Source organism: Phallusia mammillata, chromosome 8 (assembly GCF_965637545.1).
Source record: "Phallusia mammillata chromosome 8, kaPhaMamm4.hap1.1, whole genome shotgun sequence".
NCBI lineage: Eukaryota > Metazoa > Chordata > Ascidiacea > Phlebobranchia > Ascidiidae > Phallusia > Phallusia mammillata.
In genome coordinates this window covers 6,900,173-6,917,502 of record NC_137259.1, presented here as the reverse complement: position 1 = coordinate 6,917,502, position 17,330 = coordinate 6,900,173, and the positions used below count along the sequence as shown (strand labels likewise).

General features: G+C 38.6%; 1 protein-coding gene across 3 annotated transcripts; it reads left to right on the top strand.

The window, feature by feature from the left end:
- Nucleotides 1-597: 597 nt before the first annotated feature.
- LOC145204335 (protocadherin beta-16-like) lies at nt 598-15,640 on the top strand. 3 transcript variants are annotated; one of them, XM_080076841.1, is made up of 19 exons: nt 598-809; nt 6,948-7,080; nt 7,249-7,475; nt 7,663-7,840; nt 8,142-8,255; nt 8,637-8,770; nt 9,334-9,545; nt 9,912-10,057; nt 10,302-10,605; nt 11,120-11,294; nt 11,624-11,764; nt 12,019-12,189; nt 12,431-12,601; nt 12,998-13,219; nt 13,513-13,682; nt 13,817-13,922; nt 14,032-14,134; nt 14,272-14,442; nt 14,691-15,640. In XM_080076841.1, exons 2-19 carry the CDS (start codon nt 6,963-6,965, stop codon nt 15,359-15,361), a joined length of 3,534 nt encoding a protein of 1,177 aa, XP_079932967.1. In that variant the 5' UTR covers nt 598-809; nt 6,948-6,962; the 3' UTR covers nt 15,362-15,640. The 3 variants fall into 3 exon arrangements, with proteins under 3 accessions (XP_079932967.1, XP_079932966.1, XP_079932968.1); XM_080076840.1 differs by lacking the exon at nt 598-809 and adding an exon at nt 2,798-2,943; XM_080076842.1 differs by lacking the exon at nt 598-809 and adding an exon at nt 4,149-4,819.
- The last annotated feature ends 1,690 nt before the right edge of the window (nt 15,641-17,330 follow it).

Here is a 17,330-nt window from a genome sequence, read left to right as displayed (position 1 = left end):
GCTGCACCAGCGAGTCAAGTGATCAATGGATTATGAAAGCTTTTGTAAAGCAGAACCCGAAAATTGCGTTGCAAGCGAAGGCAAATCAGCAAGAAGTATTTTTAGATTAAGAAAACGCGAAATGCAGAAATATCAGTAGAGAACAAATATACAGACATTGCGTAATTTTAAATAAATGTCGGCAAAACGGTTAATCCATTATCTCGAGGTGTAAAAATCAACAGCGCAATATAAATTCTGGAAAATAAACAGTCCGTTAGAATCTTCAGTTCATTGACATAATTGTTGGTACAGGCATTTAGGTGTGGCGCAGGTAACGTTTTATGGCGTGTAGGTAGCACATTGTGGCCACAGCTTTTGTTGGTTTACGGCTCGGGCCTTATCTAAACCTAACGCCCGGATTCGCGGCAATGTTTTCCCGGGCTTGAGCCAAGTTGTGATGATTACGTTTAGCGAAATCCAGGACGATCGCTTAATTGGTCGCTTGGCGGCCGGCGTTCGTTTTGTAACCATAAATATTTACGGAAATGCGTCAGTAACGAAAAGCTTGTTTATACGACACGGTTCTTAATCGTACGGATTATTTTCCCACTGTATTTAAAAGTAAATGATAATTCTTGTCAGCAGGCGTGTTATAAGCTGTAAAACTCAATTACTTATGATTCTGGATTTGTGAACTGAATATTTCCCGGTGCGGAAATATCGTAAAGGCTTGAAGGAAACATATTGATCGGGGATTTGAAGCCGTCAATACGTCATAGCGAAGAATTTAAAGGCGAACTGTGAAAAGAATCGGAACTCAATTTAAGGTGAGAACTTTCAACATAACTCTCTGTGCGGATAGCATTCAAGCCAGATGTCGGTTAGCCTAAAACAGCTGTCGCTTACTACAGTCTGTATCGGTCATTAGGGTCAAGCCAACTGGACTTATATGACTCTACTCTTGTCCGGTATATCGCTACGTAATGTATCCTGTTCATTGCGATTTAGGGTATGTGTTGGAATTTAAAGCGAGTCACAGGTTTAGTTTTGCATAACAAAACTGCTAGCTTTAAGAGGTTTTTATATTAGCCACATCAAAGCAAGTCCGTTATCGTGTTTTTGAAGCACTATAGAAGCCTCCTTTTTAATCCGGGCCGTGGTAAACTGTTTTGACAAGTATTAGGCGTTGTCGATACAAGATGGCCGACTCTCGTTGACATACATTCCCCAGACTTCAGTATAAGTTAAGTTTGGTGTAATCCCTGTGGAAAGTTAGTCTCAATGTAAAGGGAAATACTCCAAATTGTAGGACAATTGTACAGTACAGTTGGCACTGGTGCAATTAGGTTACATGTATTACTAAATAGGCCACGAAATTTAATGAGCACTTTGTTTAAGTGCAAATCGCCATTAAGTGTTGATCTGACACCTCGTTCGATAGCCTGTCCTATGATTTGGCAAGTTAAATTGTTGTTAGCTGTGTTTTCCCACAGTTGGCCGTTGCTAGCGCATTGTAAAATTAAGCTGGCAAATTTCACCGAAGTAAGCCTATACGACATGGCGAACCGTAAAATGAATATGTTCCTTTCGCGCCAAAGCTTGAATGGTCCAATTAAGTAATTACCTTTCCATTGAAAGTTTTATTTACAATTCCCCTTTCGCTCGCGTAGCTTTTGCCTTTTTCTCCTAATCAGTTACGTTGAAAAGTTCCTAAGTTATTTGCGAAAGCCAGTGATTATCGACAGTTCAGTGATAGTGTATGAATCAAAAGCAGTTTTGACCAATTACTGACTTAAAACCTTGCTGGCACGCGCGCTGTTATGACGCAATAACATGTTATTTAAACACCGCATGACTTGGCCAGTCCAATTGAAAATTACTGTTTGTTTAACTGATTACCAAAACAACTCAACAGTGGTTGTTACCTTGTGCTTGCTGGTTTGACGTAGATACTTATCTCTTGAAACTCCAGTTGAAGCAGACATATAGTGTCACTTCGTATTTTGTTAATCACAGCTGTCGATAAACAATGGTTGTTGAGAGCCTTGGTGAGAGTTTGTGTAAGTTCTCGTTGTTTTAGGTTGCTCATACCTAGTGCTTTGTTCAGTTGTTAATTTGTTGGTGCTCTACGATTTGCGGGAACATCTTCATATCGATTTGCGGCACTTTACGTGTGGTCAGCTTTAGGTACAAGCAAATCAAGATGTACCCTAAGTACCCTTGACACAATTCGCCGGGTATCTTTGATGAATTCTGCTTTTTGTGACCAATTTCAAACTTCTGTTCACAGTAGCTTAAAGCCAGTGTCGCAAAGACGCGATTATTGAAATATGCACAATAAGAGTGATGTTTTTAAATTTTGCATTGTCTTCAAGTTTTGGTGAGTTTCTGGGCGAGTCAATGAATAAATATGTTATGGTGCAATTTGAATTGGATTTGGTTAATGCCTTTCCGAATTTAATAGCCAGAGGTGCAGTTGGATTATGCGCTTGTGTATTTCAGTGGATTTGGGTCGTTCGTCATGGAACGCACATGTCGTGTCATGTGAAACACCAACTGTATCACTTTTGCTAACATGCCGTGAAATTTTCATGACCGATCTGCGCGCCAAGTCTTTCACGCTCTATTACGACAGAATACAATGCAGTGACGCAGTGAAACAATGGACTACATGCTGTGCAGTACAACAGGCTTCCCGCTGTTGCTAATTTTTTACCGTCAATTAAAGCAATTCGTCTAGACCTGCGAATTGGGAGCAGTGTAATGGACCGAATGATGATTTCAATTTGATTAGTACGTCATTCACGTCGGTTGTTTAAGCTAAGTGGAGCAGTTTTCCTGTCAGCAGCAGTTAAAGTTACTTAAGTAGTTAAGTTAGTGTACGACAGGTGTTAGTAATTGTAAGTTAGTTCAACTGGTAGGAATCGCATGTCAGCAGTGTGTATTCAAAACTTTGTGAATGTAAGTTTGGTATGTGAGTTTTCATAAAGAATATGTAGCAATTTACGATAGTTTAATATTTTAGGAGTTCGAGTTTTTATGAAGCTCTCATTTGGCAAACATTTTTGCATTTTTTTAGGAGCAATGAGTATAGTGTTATTGCCAGGCAAATTTTATAAACTTTCCTTATTGTTTTGTTTAAATTTTCTACTTAAACTAAAAGAAAAAGTATATTTCTTCTGTACATTGGCTTGTGAACAGTTTAAGTACTTCGTTTAAACTGTACGTCACTAGAACTAGGATTGGATTTTCCTAGGCGCGAAATTTGTGGCAAATTTCCCGCTGTGGTCTGACAGGGGGCGGTCTCCATCCCCAAGAGGGCAATTTTTTCCGAATCTATTAAATTTAAGCGCCTGAAGTGTCAAGCCCCATGCGAGTTTTGTGGCCTTACCCAATTAGCGTCAAAGGACAGGTCGTTATTATGCCATCTGTATGCCAAATTTCGGTGTAAGGCTTCCTAACTAAATTTCGCCTAAAGTCGATAGCCCATGTGATTAAATTATCTGGATATTCCTTTTTTTAAATGTTTTAAAAGTGAAAGGACGGTTACTCCATTCTGTCAACGTATCATATATCGTTTATAACAACACAACTTTAGTAATCAAATTCACAAACATTCTAAACGTAAGGCGATTAATTCCAGTGGACAAATTCCTGCTGAAAAATTACTTCGGCGTCTGCTGGAATCTCTTTTCGAGGTCAGCGCAACAGACATAACATAAGGCTGTTTAGATAAGAGGATCGCACATGTGTGTGGCTCCATGATCGCTTTGCTAATACCATGTAATTAGGTTGTAGATGCTCCCGGCTCGTGTACAAGTTCATCCAGGTGTTCGGGTGCCCACAACGGCGCCTAGATTAGAGCGAGCGTCTTCTCGATGTTTAATCTCTTCGAAAAACAAACTAGAAGCCGTTTGGAGACGTTGAATTTTTTTGTGACTAACGACTGTTTGCATGTGGTCAAGATTTTTTTTACATTTAGACTTTGCTATAGTATGGGAGTTGGCTTGAGGCAGCGATTTTTGTTCAGATAGACGTTTATGATAGATTTTTACCTTGCAAATGTATATGATATATTTAAGCATAGATCAGAAATTATAATGCTTTTTTGAAAAAAGTTGAAACGAACTTATTGGATTCAAACAAAAAAAGGGAAAGCATAAAATTAGTCCAATTACCAAATTTTGTGGACTGTGTTTCATTACTGGGCGTGTACACTCTAAACAGGTTTTAAGATAGGGATTTGGCACAAATTTACTACGGGAATGTAGTGGCCCTTGGCCTCAAGGGGCATATGCGGGGCCTTTATGTCGGCCAGGAACCTGCCTGTCTGTCGGCAGATCCGATTAAAGGCCTGTGATCTTTTGCTGCACCACTGCACAGATATTGGGGTCACACAATAGTACTGACTTATTCGGGTTAATGTAATTTTACGGCACTGTGCTGGTTTTTATGCAGATAAATGCTCTTTCCGGCCTTTCATTGATTTCAGCATCCGAAAGCGACCCCTTTGTCTTTTGGGATTCGTGGTTCTTAACGGGTAATATCTGATACAAGTGTTGTGGCCAGACAGTTTCTTGTGTTATCATGTCAAATCACTAGATAAAAGCCAAATTGTGCTTATTTTAGTGCAATCATTTTTCAGTTATTTTAGTGCAATCATTTTTTCTATAAATCAGCCTTCAAGATTGAGCTGTTATTTTGCGGTTCGACGTTTACGATGACTCAGCTTTTAGATAGGCATGAGCGACTTTCTCTGATTTTTAACAATATTCAGCATGCACAACCGTGACAAGGAGGTGATCGGGTTTCTCCATAGATTTGAGTTGATTTGTCGGTAAGTCGGTTGACCGAGTGCACTGACCGTAAATACGACATCAAGCGGAAAGTTAAACAGTAGATCGTTTGTCACTGTCAAATATTCTCTATTCCTTGGTTCAGTCCAAAAACAACTTGCGAAAACAATTTAAGGCAATTTAAGACATATTTTGCTGGTAGTAATTGTTCGTCCAATCAGCATTACAATGTGTCGTCTATGCACTTAATTCAGCTTGTTTCGATCAATATGGATTAAAGGTCTCCCTTGATAATTTGTCGAAATAAGCCAAGTCGCCGGCTTAATTAATTACCAAGTCGCCTTGTGTATTGACCCTTACTTACAACGTGGCTAAATTTGTCAAGTGGTCTCTCTACTGGTGTCAGAGTAAAACAGCGGGCGAAATTGAACCTCACATCTGTTGTAAAGACCCGGCCTTCACACTAAACCAGCTGGCTGGCCAGTGGGGTGCCGATTGACTTGCCACCGATTGAATCCTCACACGTACAGTCGGACCTGAGACTTTCATCTAAGATTTAATCCGCGAATTGACAGCGGTGTTATGAAGTAAAAGGCGAGATTTAAGGTCGACCCGTCGAAATATGTGATGATTAAAGAATTTTTTAAGTGTTATTAAAAATAGGACATGGATGTGGTATAAGCTACGATGGGCGTCGATTTTCTGCATTATCTGTGTCGATATGTGATGAAATTTGACTTGAAGGGGTAGGCTTGTGATCTTGATCAACTGTAGCCTATGGCGGTTGGTTAATCTTCCTAAGACATCTATTGATCAAAGCTCCCGCCTTGGTGCATTTAGACAACACTGATTTATCGCTTGGCTAAAATATAACAAAACGCCGGCTAATAAGGTTGTGTTGAAATTGAAAAATGGTTGGAAATACAGTACCCATTGCTTGAGTAAATGATGTAAACTTAGCAAGCTATCAAATTGTAGACGTTCTTGAGAATTTGTTTACAAAATTAAGCAATTTTGGGCTCGCTATTTATCTTTGTTTTCAAGTAACCTTGACCGAAAAGATTCACCTTTATAAACTTCACCCCTCAAGTGAAGTGAATTACTCCGGACCCATCGCACGAAGCTGTTTATATTTTCAGCCATTTGCTCGAATTCCTTCATGCGGGTCATAAGACATCACGCGTGACAATACAATGCTAATAACGCCACCGTAGTTGAACAACACAATAGCACAGAGAGTTCCATGCGCTACACACAGCCATGTCTAGCTCAAGCACAAAACTCAGACCAGAAAAAAACTCAACTTTGAGCCCACATGTAGTCAAGCGAAAAATTAGTTAAAAATTACTCGGCTTTCGTGCTTGTCAAGTTTTGTCAAACGTCTCTTGTGAGTATGTCTAGAACAAAATGTCGGCATGGTATTGGCTTCAGGGTCGCCTTTTATCTGTTTTACAATGAGCGTGTTGCGGTGTATAACCAGGCTGCATGACCTAGCGCTTTTCAAGAGCGAAGTGCTGTTGAAATAATTGTTGACTTTTGTTTGTCCACGTGCCGTACTATTGTGTTCCAATGAAAATACATCATCTAACTACACCTTATTAAAAGTTCATAAAAGGCCATCTTGATGAAAGCAAACATGCATATTTTAGTCCATGTACCCTTATGAACATTTTTAAGTCTTAGGGACTGAGGTTTAAAATTACCTAAATCCCTTGCGTCAACCCACACAGCATTGCGACATTTTCTACCAAAACCCGGGCACCGAGTCCAATTTGATTTACGACAACATAGCGAGTAATAAGGCAGTATCGTATGTCGCTAAAATCAAGCAAGACTTCAGATCAAATTACTGGCCTTTCCGCTTCTGCGCGCTTTGCAACTGTTTGTTATAGCAAATCGATTTTCCCTTCATTCATTTTAGTTATGCATGGAAAACGACAAAATCACAAAGGGCGTGGTCAGATCATGACCTGTGAGTTCGACATATTCTGTCAGAGCGAATCATTTGATCCATTTTGCGATTACGATTCACCGTTTCAACATCTACTATAGTTAATAGCGAAAATAAGGGCAATAAGGTTAAGTAGGGGCAATTGCCTTTGCCGAGTAATACAAAGTCGTTTTTGTCAATTGGGTAATGTCTAATCATTTGATTTTTTGTTGTTTCAGCTGATTGCCGTAATCATGACGCGCGATGCTTTTGCGTCATTATTTCTCTTGTCCATTGTCACATTTGTCGCGTTCTGTGACGCCGTGTCTGTGACGTCATTAAGACTGACCTATTTGGAAGAAGAAAGCAGAGGTAATTTTGAAACGTCAAAATAAATCTTCTTAAAACATGTGTAACAAACTTCGCCTCAAAAATAAATACTAATATGTTTTTTTTGAGCAATTGTTATTTATAGATAAAAATTGTACAAATTCCAAAAATTGCCCTTATGAAGTCACTAACCCATCATTTGTTGCGTAGGTGCAGAAATCTACAACCTCAAGAAAAATCTACCACAAGATGTACAGTCCAGGGTTTATTTCGAGCTTAAACACCAAGAAATGAAATCTGGATCTGAAGTTCTCGATAGTAAAACAATATGGGTGAGACTGAACAGAATGACTGGGGTTCTTTCCGTGAACACACCAGTTGACAGAGAAGAGGACTGTGGAGTTGATTCTACACAAGACTGTGTTATAGTTGTCAAGGTGAGAAAGCCGTCCCAATATAATATCAGTTTCATGATCTTAAAGGCTTTTTTTGGTGTATTTTTGGAATTTTTATTTAGTTTTCCCATTTAAATATACAAAATCGTATGTTTTTTTCAAAAAGTTATTTGCTTTTGATTTATGATTTCTATTTTTACAAATTTTAAACGATTTCTATGGTCACTAGGTTGTGCGTCAACCCGAAAGCGACTTGCAAATTATCAACATCGAGTTGGACGTGGCTGACAAAAACGACAACCCGCCGGTATTTCCAGTCGATCCGATCGTTGTGAATGTAAGCGAATCGGCTCATCTGAACAAACGAATTCCCCTCGATCAGTTCATGGCTACAGATCGGGATATCGGTATGTCAATCGACTTTACACTTTTTTTTCTTTTTGAAGCCCAATACGATACCTCTTTTTGTATCTTAGCCTCGTGAATGTATTTTTTTCTTTTTTGAAGCCCAATATGATACCTCTTTTTGTATCTTAGCCGAGTGAATGTATTTTGTTTATTGAAGTTTAACTATAGGAATATTTACTGATTCGTTATTTTCAGTTAAGATTTTATTGCCGACAACAAGAAATATTTTTAACCTTAAAAAAACTTTTTCGTATGTATAGGTTTTGAAAATAATTTGTGTTGTATTTTTTGTGTATGTAGGACAAAACGCTAGAGTCACTTACAAGATGCAGCGAAATACGTTCTTTGGTCTAAATGAGTACGAAGACGATACTGGAGCTCGTAGACTTGAATTAGTGGTTGCTGATGAACTAGGTAAGCTCATAACACCATATTTTACCTTTCTACGTTCACCATGCATAGTTTACCACTGTGGTTACCAACCGGGGGAGGAATTACTTCTAAGGGAGGAATTGACTTTAATTTGTACTTGTGGTTTGTTAATAGACACTTTAGCTCTGGGAATATAACCAGTGAAGTTGATAAAAGACCCGATTTTAAATGATCTTTGTATGGTTTAGCATTTACTATGTAGTGTATTGGAGAGAAATGAGAATGTTTTGTATTGTTAAATGAGGAATTCGTCGATAAACGTTGGGAACCACCGGTTTACAGTTTGTTAAGTCAAAAACCCAGCGAATAAAAATTAAATTGATTTCGAAAAAAACGCAAAATTACATTATCTCAATTTTTCAGATCATGAACGCTCTGATACTGAAGAACTGACTATTCGGGCTACAGACGACGGAACACCTATTAAATCTACCAGTGCTTTACTGCGAGTTAACATTATCGATGCCAACGACAATGCCCCTGTTTTCAATACTCCGGTAAGACCACGTTGCTGATTGTAGACCAGGGCGAACCAAACTGCGGTGAACCTCTTTGTTGCATAATTCATATTGGCCGTGAGCTAAAAATCGAAACTTGTGGTTTGTTTTGAGGCTCAGCGATAAATCTTGCGATAATTGTGAGAGATTTTCGACAGAGTGTCCCAAGCATAATTGTGTTACGCGAGGTGTAGCGATTTGGGTTTTTTGTTTGTCGAATTTTCTCTTTTAAGTTAGGCTCTTTTTTAAGTTATAAAATACGGTGTAAATCGGTACTTTAAAACTTAAATGTGCCAACACAAAGACTAATATAGTTTGTACAAAAACTTAATTTGTATCACAGATGATGGCATAAGCATTTGCCAAAACGTTTAATAAACATGTCGCTTTTTGCATCTATTTGGGATGTCGCTTTTTGTTAAATTCGTCATAAATTTATAAACAGATCCATATGTTTAGTGTTTTAGCCGTTAAAAGTCTTGTCGGTCAACAAACTGAACTTTACACAATTCGCGTCAAAGCCTTTGCCGTAAAAACTAAAACACAAACTTAACTATGTTCAGGTTGTTACTGTTGACTTACGAGAAAATCTTCCTGTCGGAGAGATTATCACAACGGTTGAGGCGCATGACCGGGACAGCAACGAATTCGGACAAGTTCGATATTTTATCCCAAAACGCGGCAACTCTCTGGAAGCACGGAAACTTGTAAGAGTTGACCCAGAAACCGGACGGGTGTACCTAAATCGCCACCTAAATTACGCTAAACACGACAAGTAAGTTTGCATCATTGAGTGCATGACGTAACATAGATTTGTGTGACGTCATTGTGTTTTCGGCATGTAAAGAAGTTTTGTAGAATTGTTAAAATAAATTTTGAACAAACGTGCGATTTATTTCTCAAACCGTGAATATATTTAGTGATAGTCAAGACAAGACCAACTAAGTGATAATGTCATTACGAACGTAGGTCTATCAATATTTGATAATCATTTTGTCAAAGAAATGTGTCATTTTGTCAAAGAAAAAGAAATTCGTTTGACACAAAATGAAGACATAAGACTTTTTCTGTTTTTTTTTGAATTTTTTTGTAAATGATGATTTCAGCATTTTGTGACGTAACAATGCTTCTTGTCTCGTAGAATTCGAATCATAATCGGGGCACGTGACCAGGGCGGCGACAACTCGAAAGTGGGCAACAAGTTTTTGGAGATTCGTGTTGTTGATGTCAACGATAATTCACCAGTGATTCAAACCATGATCATTGGGGCTTCAAAGGATAATACCGGTAGGTGTCAGTAGAGTGTGTATTGAAAACAACAATAAAATGTTAAAACAAGATAAGCTGTAAGGTTAAGAATAATGGATATTTCTATTATCAAACTTGCCTCAAAATACAAAATATGTTTAATATTTTGATTTAATAGTTTTGAACAGTCATTAAAATGAACAATATTGCACCAACTATACGAGTTTTTCTTTGTAACTGCAAAAATACACAAAACATATTCTAAATTAAATTTTACTTGCAGCATATTTAAAAGAAACCGAGGACACTGGTATAATCGTGGCTCAAATAACCGCTACTGACGGAGACAGCGGCATGAACGGCCAAGTCGTAACCACCATTACCACCCGAACCCTCGAATACCCAAGTACGCGTAACGCTGGTGACGTCACAAACAGCGATGACGTCACCCCGATTTTGGGAGCGGCCGTGGAAGGATTTTTTGAGCTGGAGGATGGATTTATCAGCACCCTACGACAGCTGGATCGAGAAAGTATCCCTGGATTTGTGGTTGATGTTCGTTCATGCGATCGCGGAACTATTAGCAGGTGAGGGTCGAGGTTTTAAAACGGAAGTATTTTTATGGGGAAGTTTCAAGGGGAACCAAGTATTGAAAATATATTTTTAAAAGGCAAAATAGGAAACAAATTTTAGAGAACGAAGTTTTGAAAAAGGAAGGTAATGAAATAAGGGACACAAGAAACATCTTGAAATAGGAATGGTACAGAAAACAAGAACTTTCAAGTTTAAAGCGAAACAAATAAAACTAATTTTAGTAAAATCAAGTATTTGAACAAGAAAAAAAAGGGGGAAAAAGAAACAATTTAAAAGAAGAATGAAATTAAAATCAAGTATTTGAACAAGAAAAAAGGGGGAATAAGAAACAATTTTAAAGAAGAATGAAATATTAAAACGGAAAATATGAACTTTTTACAGAGAAACTATTTTTCTCTCGATTTTGCCAAAATCCGAAAAAAACGTCTTGTTTCCCACTAGATTTAAATCACTTTATTTTTAGAATCAAAATTAATATCCAATTTAACACTATTTTACTTTATCAAGGTGCTCGTTTCAAAACCTCACCATCTTTCTTCTCGACGAAAACGACAACTCGCCTGTCTTTGATCACGTGGCACCTCTGCGTCTCTCCGAAAGCACCGAGATCGGTACTTCGGTTGCTGTGGTAACCGCGACGGACCGTGACGCCCTGTATCAACCAGCGTATCGACTAGTTAAGGTAAGGTTAAGAAGGAACTCGACTTTCCTGGGTTTCAACGATTCGGGCATTTGCACAACGGTAAACACGTCATTAGCACGGCTTGGGTTTCAGCGTGTGTTTCCTTGTGTGTGGTTTGTTTGCAGCTTGGTCGAGGAGTGGTTTAGTTGTAAGGCAACTGTTTGAGATGTGATTATGCGTTATAAGCAATATCCAAAGGAATCAATGGGCTATTCAAACTAAAACGTATTTTAGCCCCATCACAAATATGTTTGTTTCTGAAAGAATGATTTAATGTTTCAAAGCTTTTTGGACGTAGCATTTCTGACAGTGCATTTACTGTTTTATAGGACAATGTCATCGTTCCATCGTCATATGGAGTTATCCGCTATCGACTGGAAGGTGGTAAAGGATGTTTTAACATCGACGAGCAATCAGGCACGCTCAAACTTGCTGGAAAACTTGATTACGAAACCAAGAAAAAGTGGGAGGTAAAATGAAAAAAGAATTCATAAACGGTTGAATAAATTTTGTTGTCAAAAGTTTCTGGTAATGCAAAAAAGTCGTTTCTCAAGCTAACTCCATTTTTATGATGCATTTGTTTGTCACTTTGCCTATAATGTTCCACTTAAAGTTTTACTACCTTTGATATACTGTTACTTTTTCACTTTACAACACAAAATATAAACTAAGCTTCAAAAGCGAATTTTCAAACAAAAATCTAAACCTGTTGCCATGGCTACAGCTTGTGGTGACGGCCAGGGACATGGGGAATCCCCCACAATCGACGCGGACCAACTTGCGTGTTGACGTCATCAACGTGAATGACAACAAGCCGATTTTCACCAATCCCTCTGTATCGAATTCGTCAGTGTACGCGACCATAAAAAGCGAAGAAATCATCACTACACTGGAGGTAAGTTTTTGGTCAAAGCTGTTTATCGAGAAAAACAGCTGATTTTAAAACACTGTAAACATGAAATTCTTGCTAATCTTGCATTGGTTTGAAAAAAAAGCGGCTAAAGTTGCAATTATCTTTCAATTCACTAAAGAACAGTAATAAACCTTAATGAATTCAAATCCCGGTTTTAATAAGACGAAGTAACTAGTTACGGTACTTTTTTATTTGCATTAATCGTCTTTTGTTTTGCTTTTAGGCAATGGATAGAGATGGAGAAAAAATTCGTTACTCGATTTCATTGGAGAATGGTAAAAAGACGAGAGCTGGAGGAAAATTCATTGTTGATCCAAAAACGGGTGCATTGCGTCTCAATTTTAGCAACCCACATCTGGATACTATGCTTGGTGATCACTACATCACTCTTAAGGTAAAGAATCATAATTACAGATTAAAAACGAAACAAAAAATGATAAGACCTTTTCAATACAGACCTTTTTGTGCTGAGCATAACTTTGCTAGTGAAGTCCTGAAATCTTATATAATAGTTGCTCCAGCTGCAAAGGGCCAAAATAGGCTTCAAATAAAACATTAAAACGTACATAAAAAACTGCAAAATGCATTTTTCGGTAAAACTATAATCTGAATTTACCAAAAATCAAATTAACAAATATAAAAGCACAGAGCCAGTACATGACAAATAAACTTTGTCGCCAGCTGTACTGACAACACCTTTTAGGTAACCGAACATTTCCTTGCATTTTCCACATCCTCTTTATCGCCCACTACCGACTGTAACTTTACTGACCTATGAACTTTATCACAGGCGCAAGACTCCGGCGTCCCTCCTTCAGCTGGGTTCACAATTCTCAACGTCAAGGTAACTGATCTTCCATTGCACCAAATCATCTCCATGCAAAAGCGACTGAATGAAGATGTGGCCACTGGAGATCTATCGGTTGTGCTGATTGCATCACTCGCTGCAGCCACTGTTCTTCTCATTATTGTCCTCACCGGTGTGGCAGTGAGATGTAAACGGGAAAACAAAGTAAGTTTGGGAAATAACCCAGCTGTCTTGTTGGAGTTTTTTTAAAAAGAAATTTCAGTGAACGACAACAAAGTTTACAAAACAGTTTATTGGACCAAAAAATGTATTTTGTAAAGGCCGAATTAAAAATACTTTTTTTTGAAAGTTAAGTATTGAACAAATGCTTAAAATCTGATTTACATGAAATCGTGTTTTGTGCGATTTAATGTGTGCGCTGCACTACTAAATGAATGTTTTAGGGTTTATTTTATGAAAACTGCAAATTTAGAAACTAAATGGTGTTTTATGTTTAGGAAATACGGACTTACAATTGCCGAAGTGCAGAAACCCGTAAAGGCTGGAAGTTAAGCGCCAGTCAGGGCACGCTCACTAATGACGTAGGCGTTGCGTCAACAGCCAAGATGATGTCATCGCGCGATTCTAACTTAAACAGTGTGGGGTGGAGTCAAAACGGAGACAAAAGGCAAGTTGAAACAAATTTCACTATTCGACCAAAAACGACCAGATAACGTATTCAAATATTTTTTGTCAAATTGTTGTTTTAAATTTTTGAAACAATTGCAAGATATGGTGTTTAACAAAAATTTTGTATTTTAGGTTGTATAGCGACGTGAAAGACCCATTGGTGAAATGTCAGATATCACACAGCTCATCCAACGTAAGTCAACGCACTATCGAAAGAAAAATGACAAGTTTCTCAAAGGTAAACACCAAAACAAATTTGCAAATGTTTACAAATTTTCAAAGCAAATGTATTGATAACCAAAAACTGCTGTTTCGATACATATATATATATTTTTTATTTCCTTTAGCCCAACTTGAGATCAGACAGCTTACACCAGGTGGCGCAACAGGTCGATGGAGACAGCGGCAGAGGGGACAGTGACCACGACACAGGCAGTTATGAGGACAAAGGTAAAATTTAAAAGTTATTCTCATAATAAGCATCTGCGCCTTTGTCAACAAAATAGTAGCTTCCAAATTTTGTGTTACTGGAAAAAATGTGCAATGATCTTTTTGTGCCTATTTGCTAAATTTCTTATTGATTTCAGAATCAATGCAAGCTGTTGAGCAACATCCAAAACCGGTCGTAGTTCACTACCATAACGAACCTTGCGACGTTGCTATTATGGAAATGAACGACAGCAGCAACCTCGGACCTCATTGCACACAGAGCTGCTTGGATATCGGCCATAGTGATAAATGCTGGCTTCCAGTTTACGGTAAGTTAATCGAAATATATCGTATATAAATTACAGATATCAACGCATCTTTAAGCACTCACTGCAGTTAGTGGTGTGCGGACTAGCATTGAATTAATCTCAATTGTATGCATACGCATTAACATTGATCTCAGCAATACGCAATGTCTAGCTGGTGAAAATGACATATGTAGCAGGTAGCGATCCTTAATTCACAAGTTGTATATAAAAAAACATGTGGTTACAATTTCTGTGATTAATCCCAACAGACGCACCAGCCACCAGTGGTGATTACGTTGACCCAAGGCGCGCAAACACCCCTTCATACGCCTATCAGCAAATCATCAGTAGCAGTCCAATGACTCCATGCGGCTTAGAGACAATCCGAGAAACCCAGCCCCTGCATTCAGTTCTCTCAAACCAGACGGACGAACAAATTGAAGAAAGCTATCTGACTGAACCAAGTTATTCAAGCAATCCTTATTACAGCGACTCAATGTACGCTCATAGCTACACCATGCCTTACCAGCATCGCATGGATTCGCGCTCGCTCCCGCATGGACACACATACGAGAGTGCAGCATCCTATGTACCCACGCAGAGCTACGTCGAACGCCAGCATTCAGCCTCAGACCTTTTCCACGACGGACACAATACAGTAGCACAGACACAGCAGCAGCAACAACCTGAATATTATCCCACATATGCGCCTTTAAATCGTTGCACTAGTCCTTCTGCGAAAAGTGACATCACAAAAAGACGTTCTACTGCATCGCTTCACGGTGAACTCTTGCACCGACGTTTTCTCGCCGTCGCTCAGGGTTCATCTCGTGCCGATGACCTCCATACAAGGTCAATGACCCCTACGCAGTACGGTCAGGTCACCATGCAGGAGACACAGCAAATTATCGACGACATTGACCAGTTGATTGATACATAAAAGGGTCACGTTTTTCTAAATGACGCTTTTAACCCAAATGAGTTCCAAACTCTTGCTTTTCTTCAACATTTTTACATCATTTGCCATCCAATGGCGACTTGTACCGTTTATTGGCTGACAACCTCTTTTTGCTTTTTATGCTGAAATCTGACTACAATCATGTGTGATGATTTTTTTAACGCCCCCCTAAATGTCTTCTGAAATCATGCTGTCGTTTTTGTGTTTTGATCATTTTTGTATTTTTATTTTTCCCCTACTAAATAAAAAATAACTACAATATTCTGTTTGTTAAATTCAGTCAACAAGTCATAAAGGCAGACGAATATGAGCTACTAAAAAGTTTGATATTTTATTAATAAAAGCTTAAACTAAAGCAGAAATAACTAAATTTGTGGGGACAAAGGTGTAGTGAAAGGTCGCCATAATATGCCAAGAACACAGTACTTATGTCAATAAACTAGTCTATAGATCGTGACAAAGATCATTCTCGTCTAGATCTCGAATTATCAGTTGATTGAAGCTATACGTTAGAGCAGGGGCGGGCAACTTGTCCAGTCGGCGGGCCTGATATGGAAAAATGAAGTACTTGGCGGGCCGGATTCGTGAATCGATACATTAATCGCGTATTTCTCCAGTGATTTAAAACGGATTTTTGACCACATAAAATTATTCACCAAAGCAAATTTAATGCATACACCACAGACTTAGATACTGGTGAAACACTAACTAGGCTAGTAAGGCTACACGTGTGGAAACAAAGGAAGCCGTGAAAGCAGGCCACACACAAGGTTGGCAGTTATGTCGTAACAATGGATGTATGGTGCAATGGTAACAACGGCGGGAAAGTTCTTTTGTTACTGGGGAGCGTTACTGTTTGTTACAACCAGGTTTTTTTTAAGGTTTGGTTTGGGTGACCGCTAAGTAGTTTTAAGAGACCGCAAGTGTTTCATTTAAATACCAAAAAATAGCCATATTTGCTTAAACGAATTATTTATTAGGCTACTGGCAAATTTTGGGAAACCGCTGGAGAAATTTGGGGGACCGTTTCGGTCCCCCAAAACACCTTAAAAAAACACTGGTTACAACTATAATTTGACGTAGTAAGCAAGTAGTGGGGGATTCGGCAGACTGTGGCCGCGGGCCACGTTATATCATGTAAGACCAGAAACTGTCTGCGGGCCGCTCAAAATCCCGGGCCGTATGTTGCCCGCCTCTGCGTTAGAGTAATATAACCTCGATGGTCAAGGAATGAACCTATTTGCATGGCAATGTTTCTGTTCAAAATAGTCCACAAGACTGAATAATATAGCGCACAAGTCTTTGTACAGGTTTCTGTCGAAAAAACAGTGGAGGCCAGACAGGCGATTATACTTGCGGTAGATAAAGGCTACCTGTATTTTCATCTTCAATTTCCAAATTTTGTTTTTGATGTTCAATTAATGTCGTGAGTCTCGATAGACAAGGGTTTTGCACCTCAGTTTGTTTATTGTCTTATGCAACAGCATGTTTATTCAAAAAGAATGTTAAGAAAAAAACACGTAGAAATTACAACCTTCACTTAAGCTTTATTGGCAAACAATTGCATTATTACTGTAAAGCAAGCAATTGGGGTAAAACTGCAGTGAGAAATTACATCAGCGGCGCGATTTATAAATTCTGGGTACATGGCGTTAAATCACATGTAGCCTACAACTGTGTATTTGCGATTAAGTCTCATACAATTTCTGCACAATAGCAACACCCAGTCACAGCACAATACAAAGCACACAGCTCGATCAAATGTACACGTTTAACTGCAACAGGAAATATTACAAGTCCAAACGTGATTTGGCAATCCAGTTGAATCAAACCGTTTGACTATTTGACTTCCTGTAAGCGAGCTAATTTCGTAAGCATATATTAAAGCAGTGGTTCTCAACCTTTTTGCCTTTGATGCGGACCCCTTTTGGTACTGTCAAGCTAATCGCGG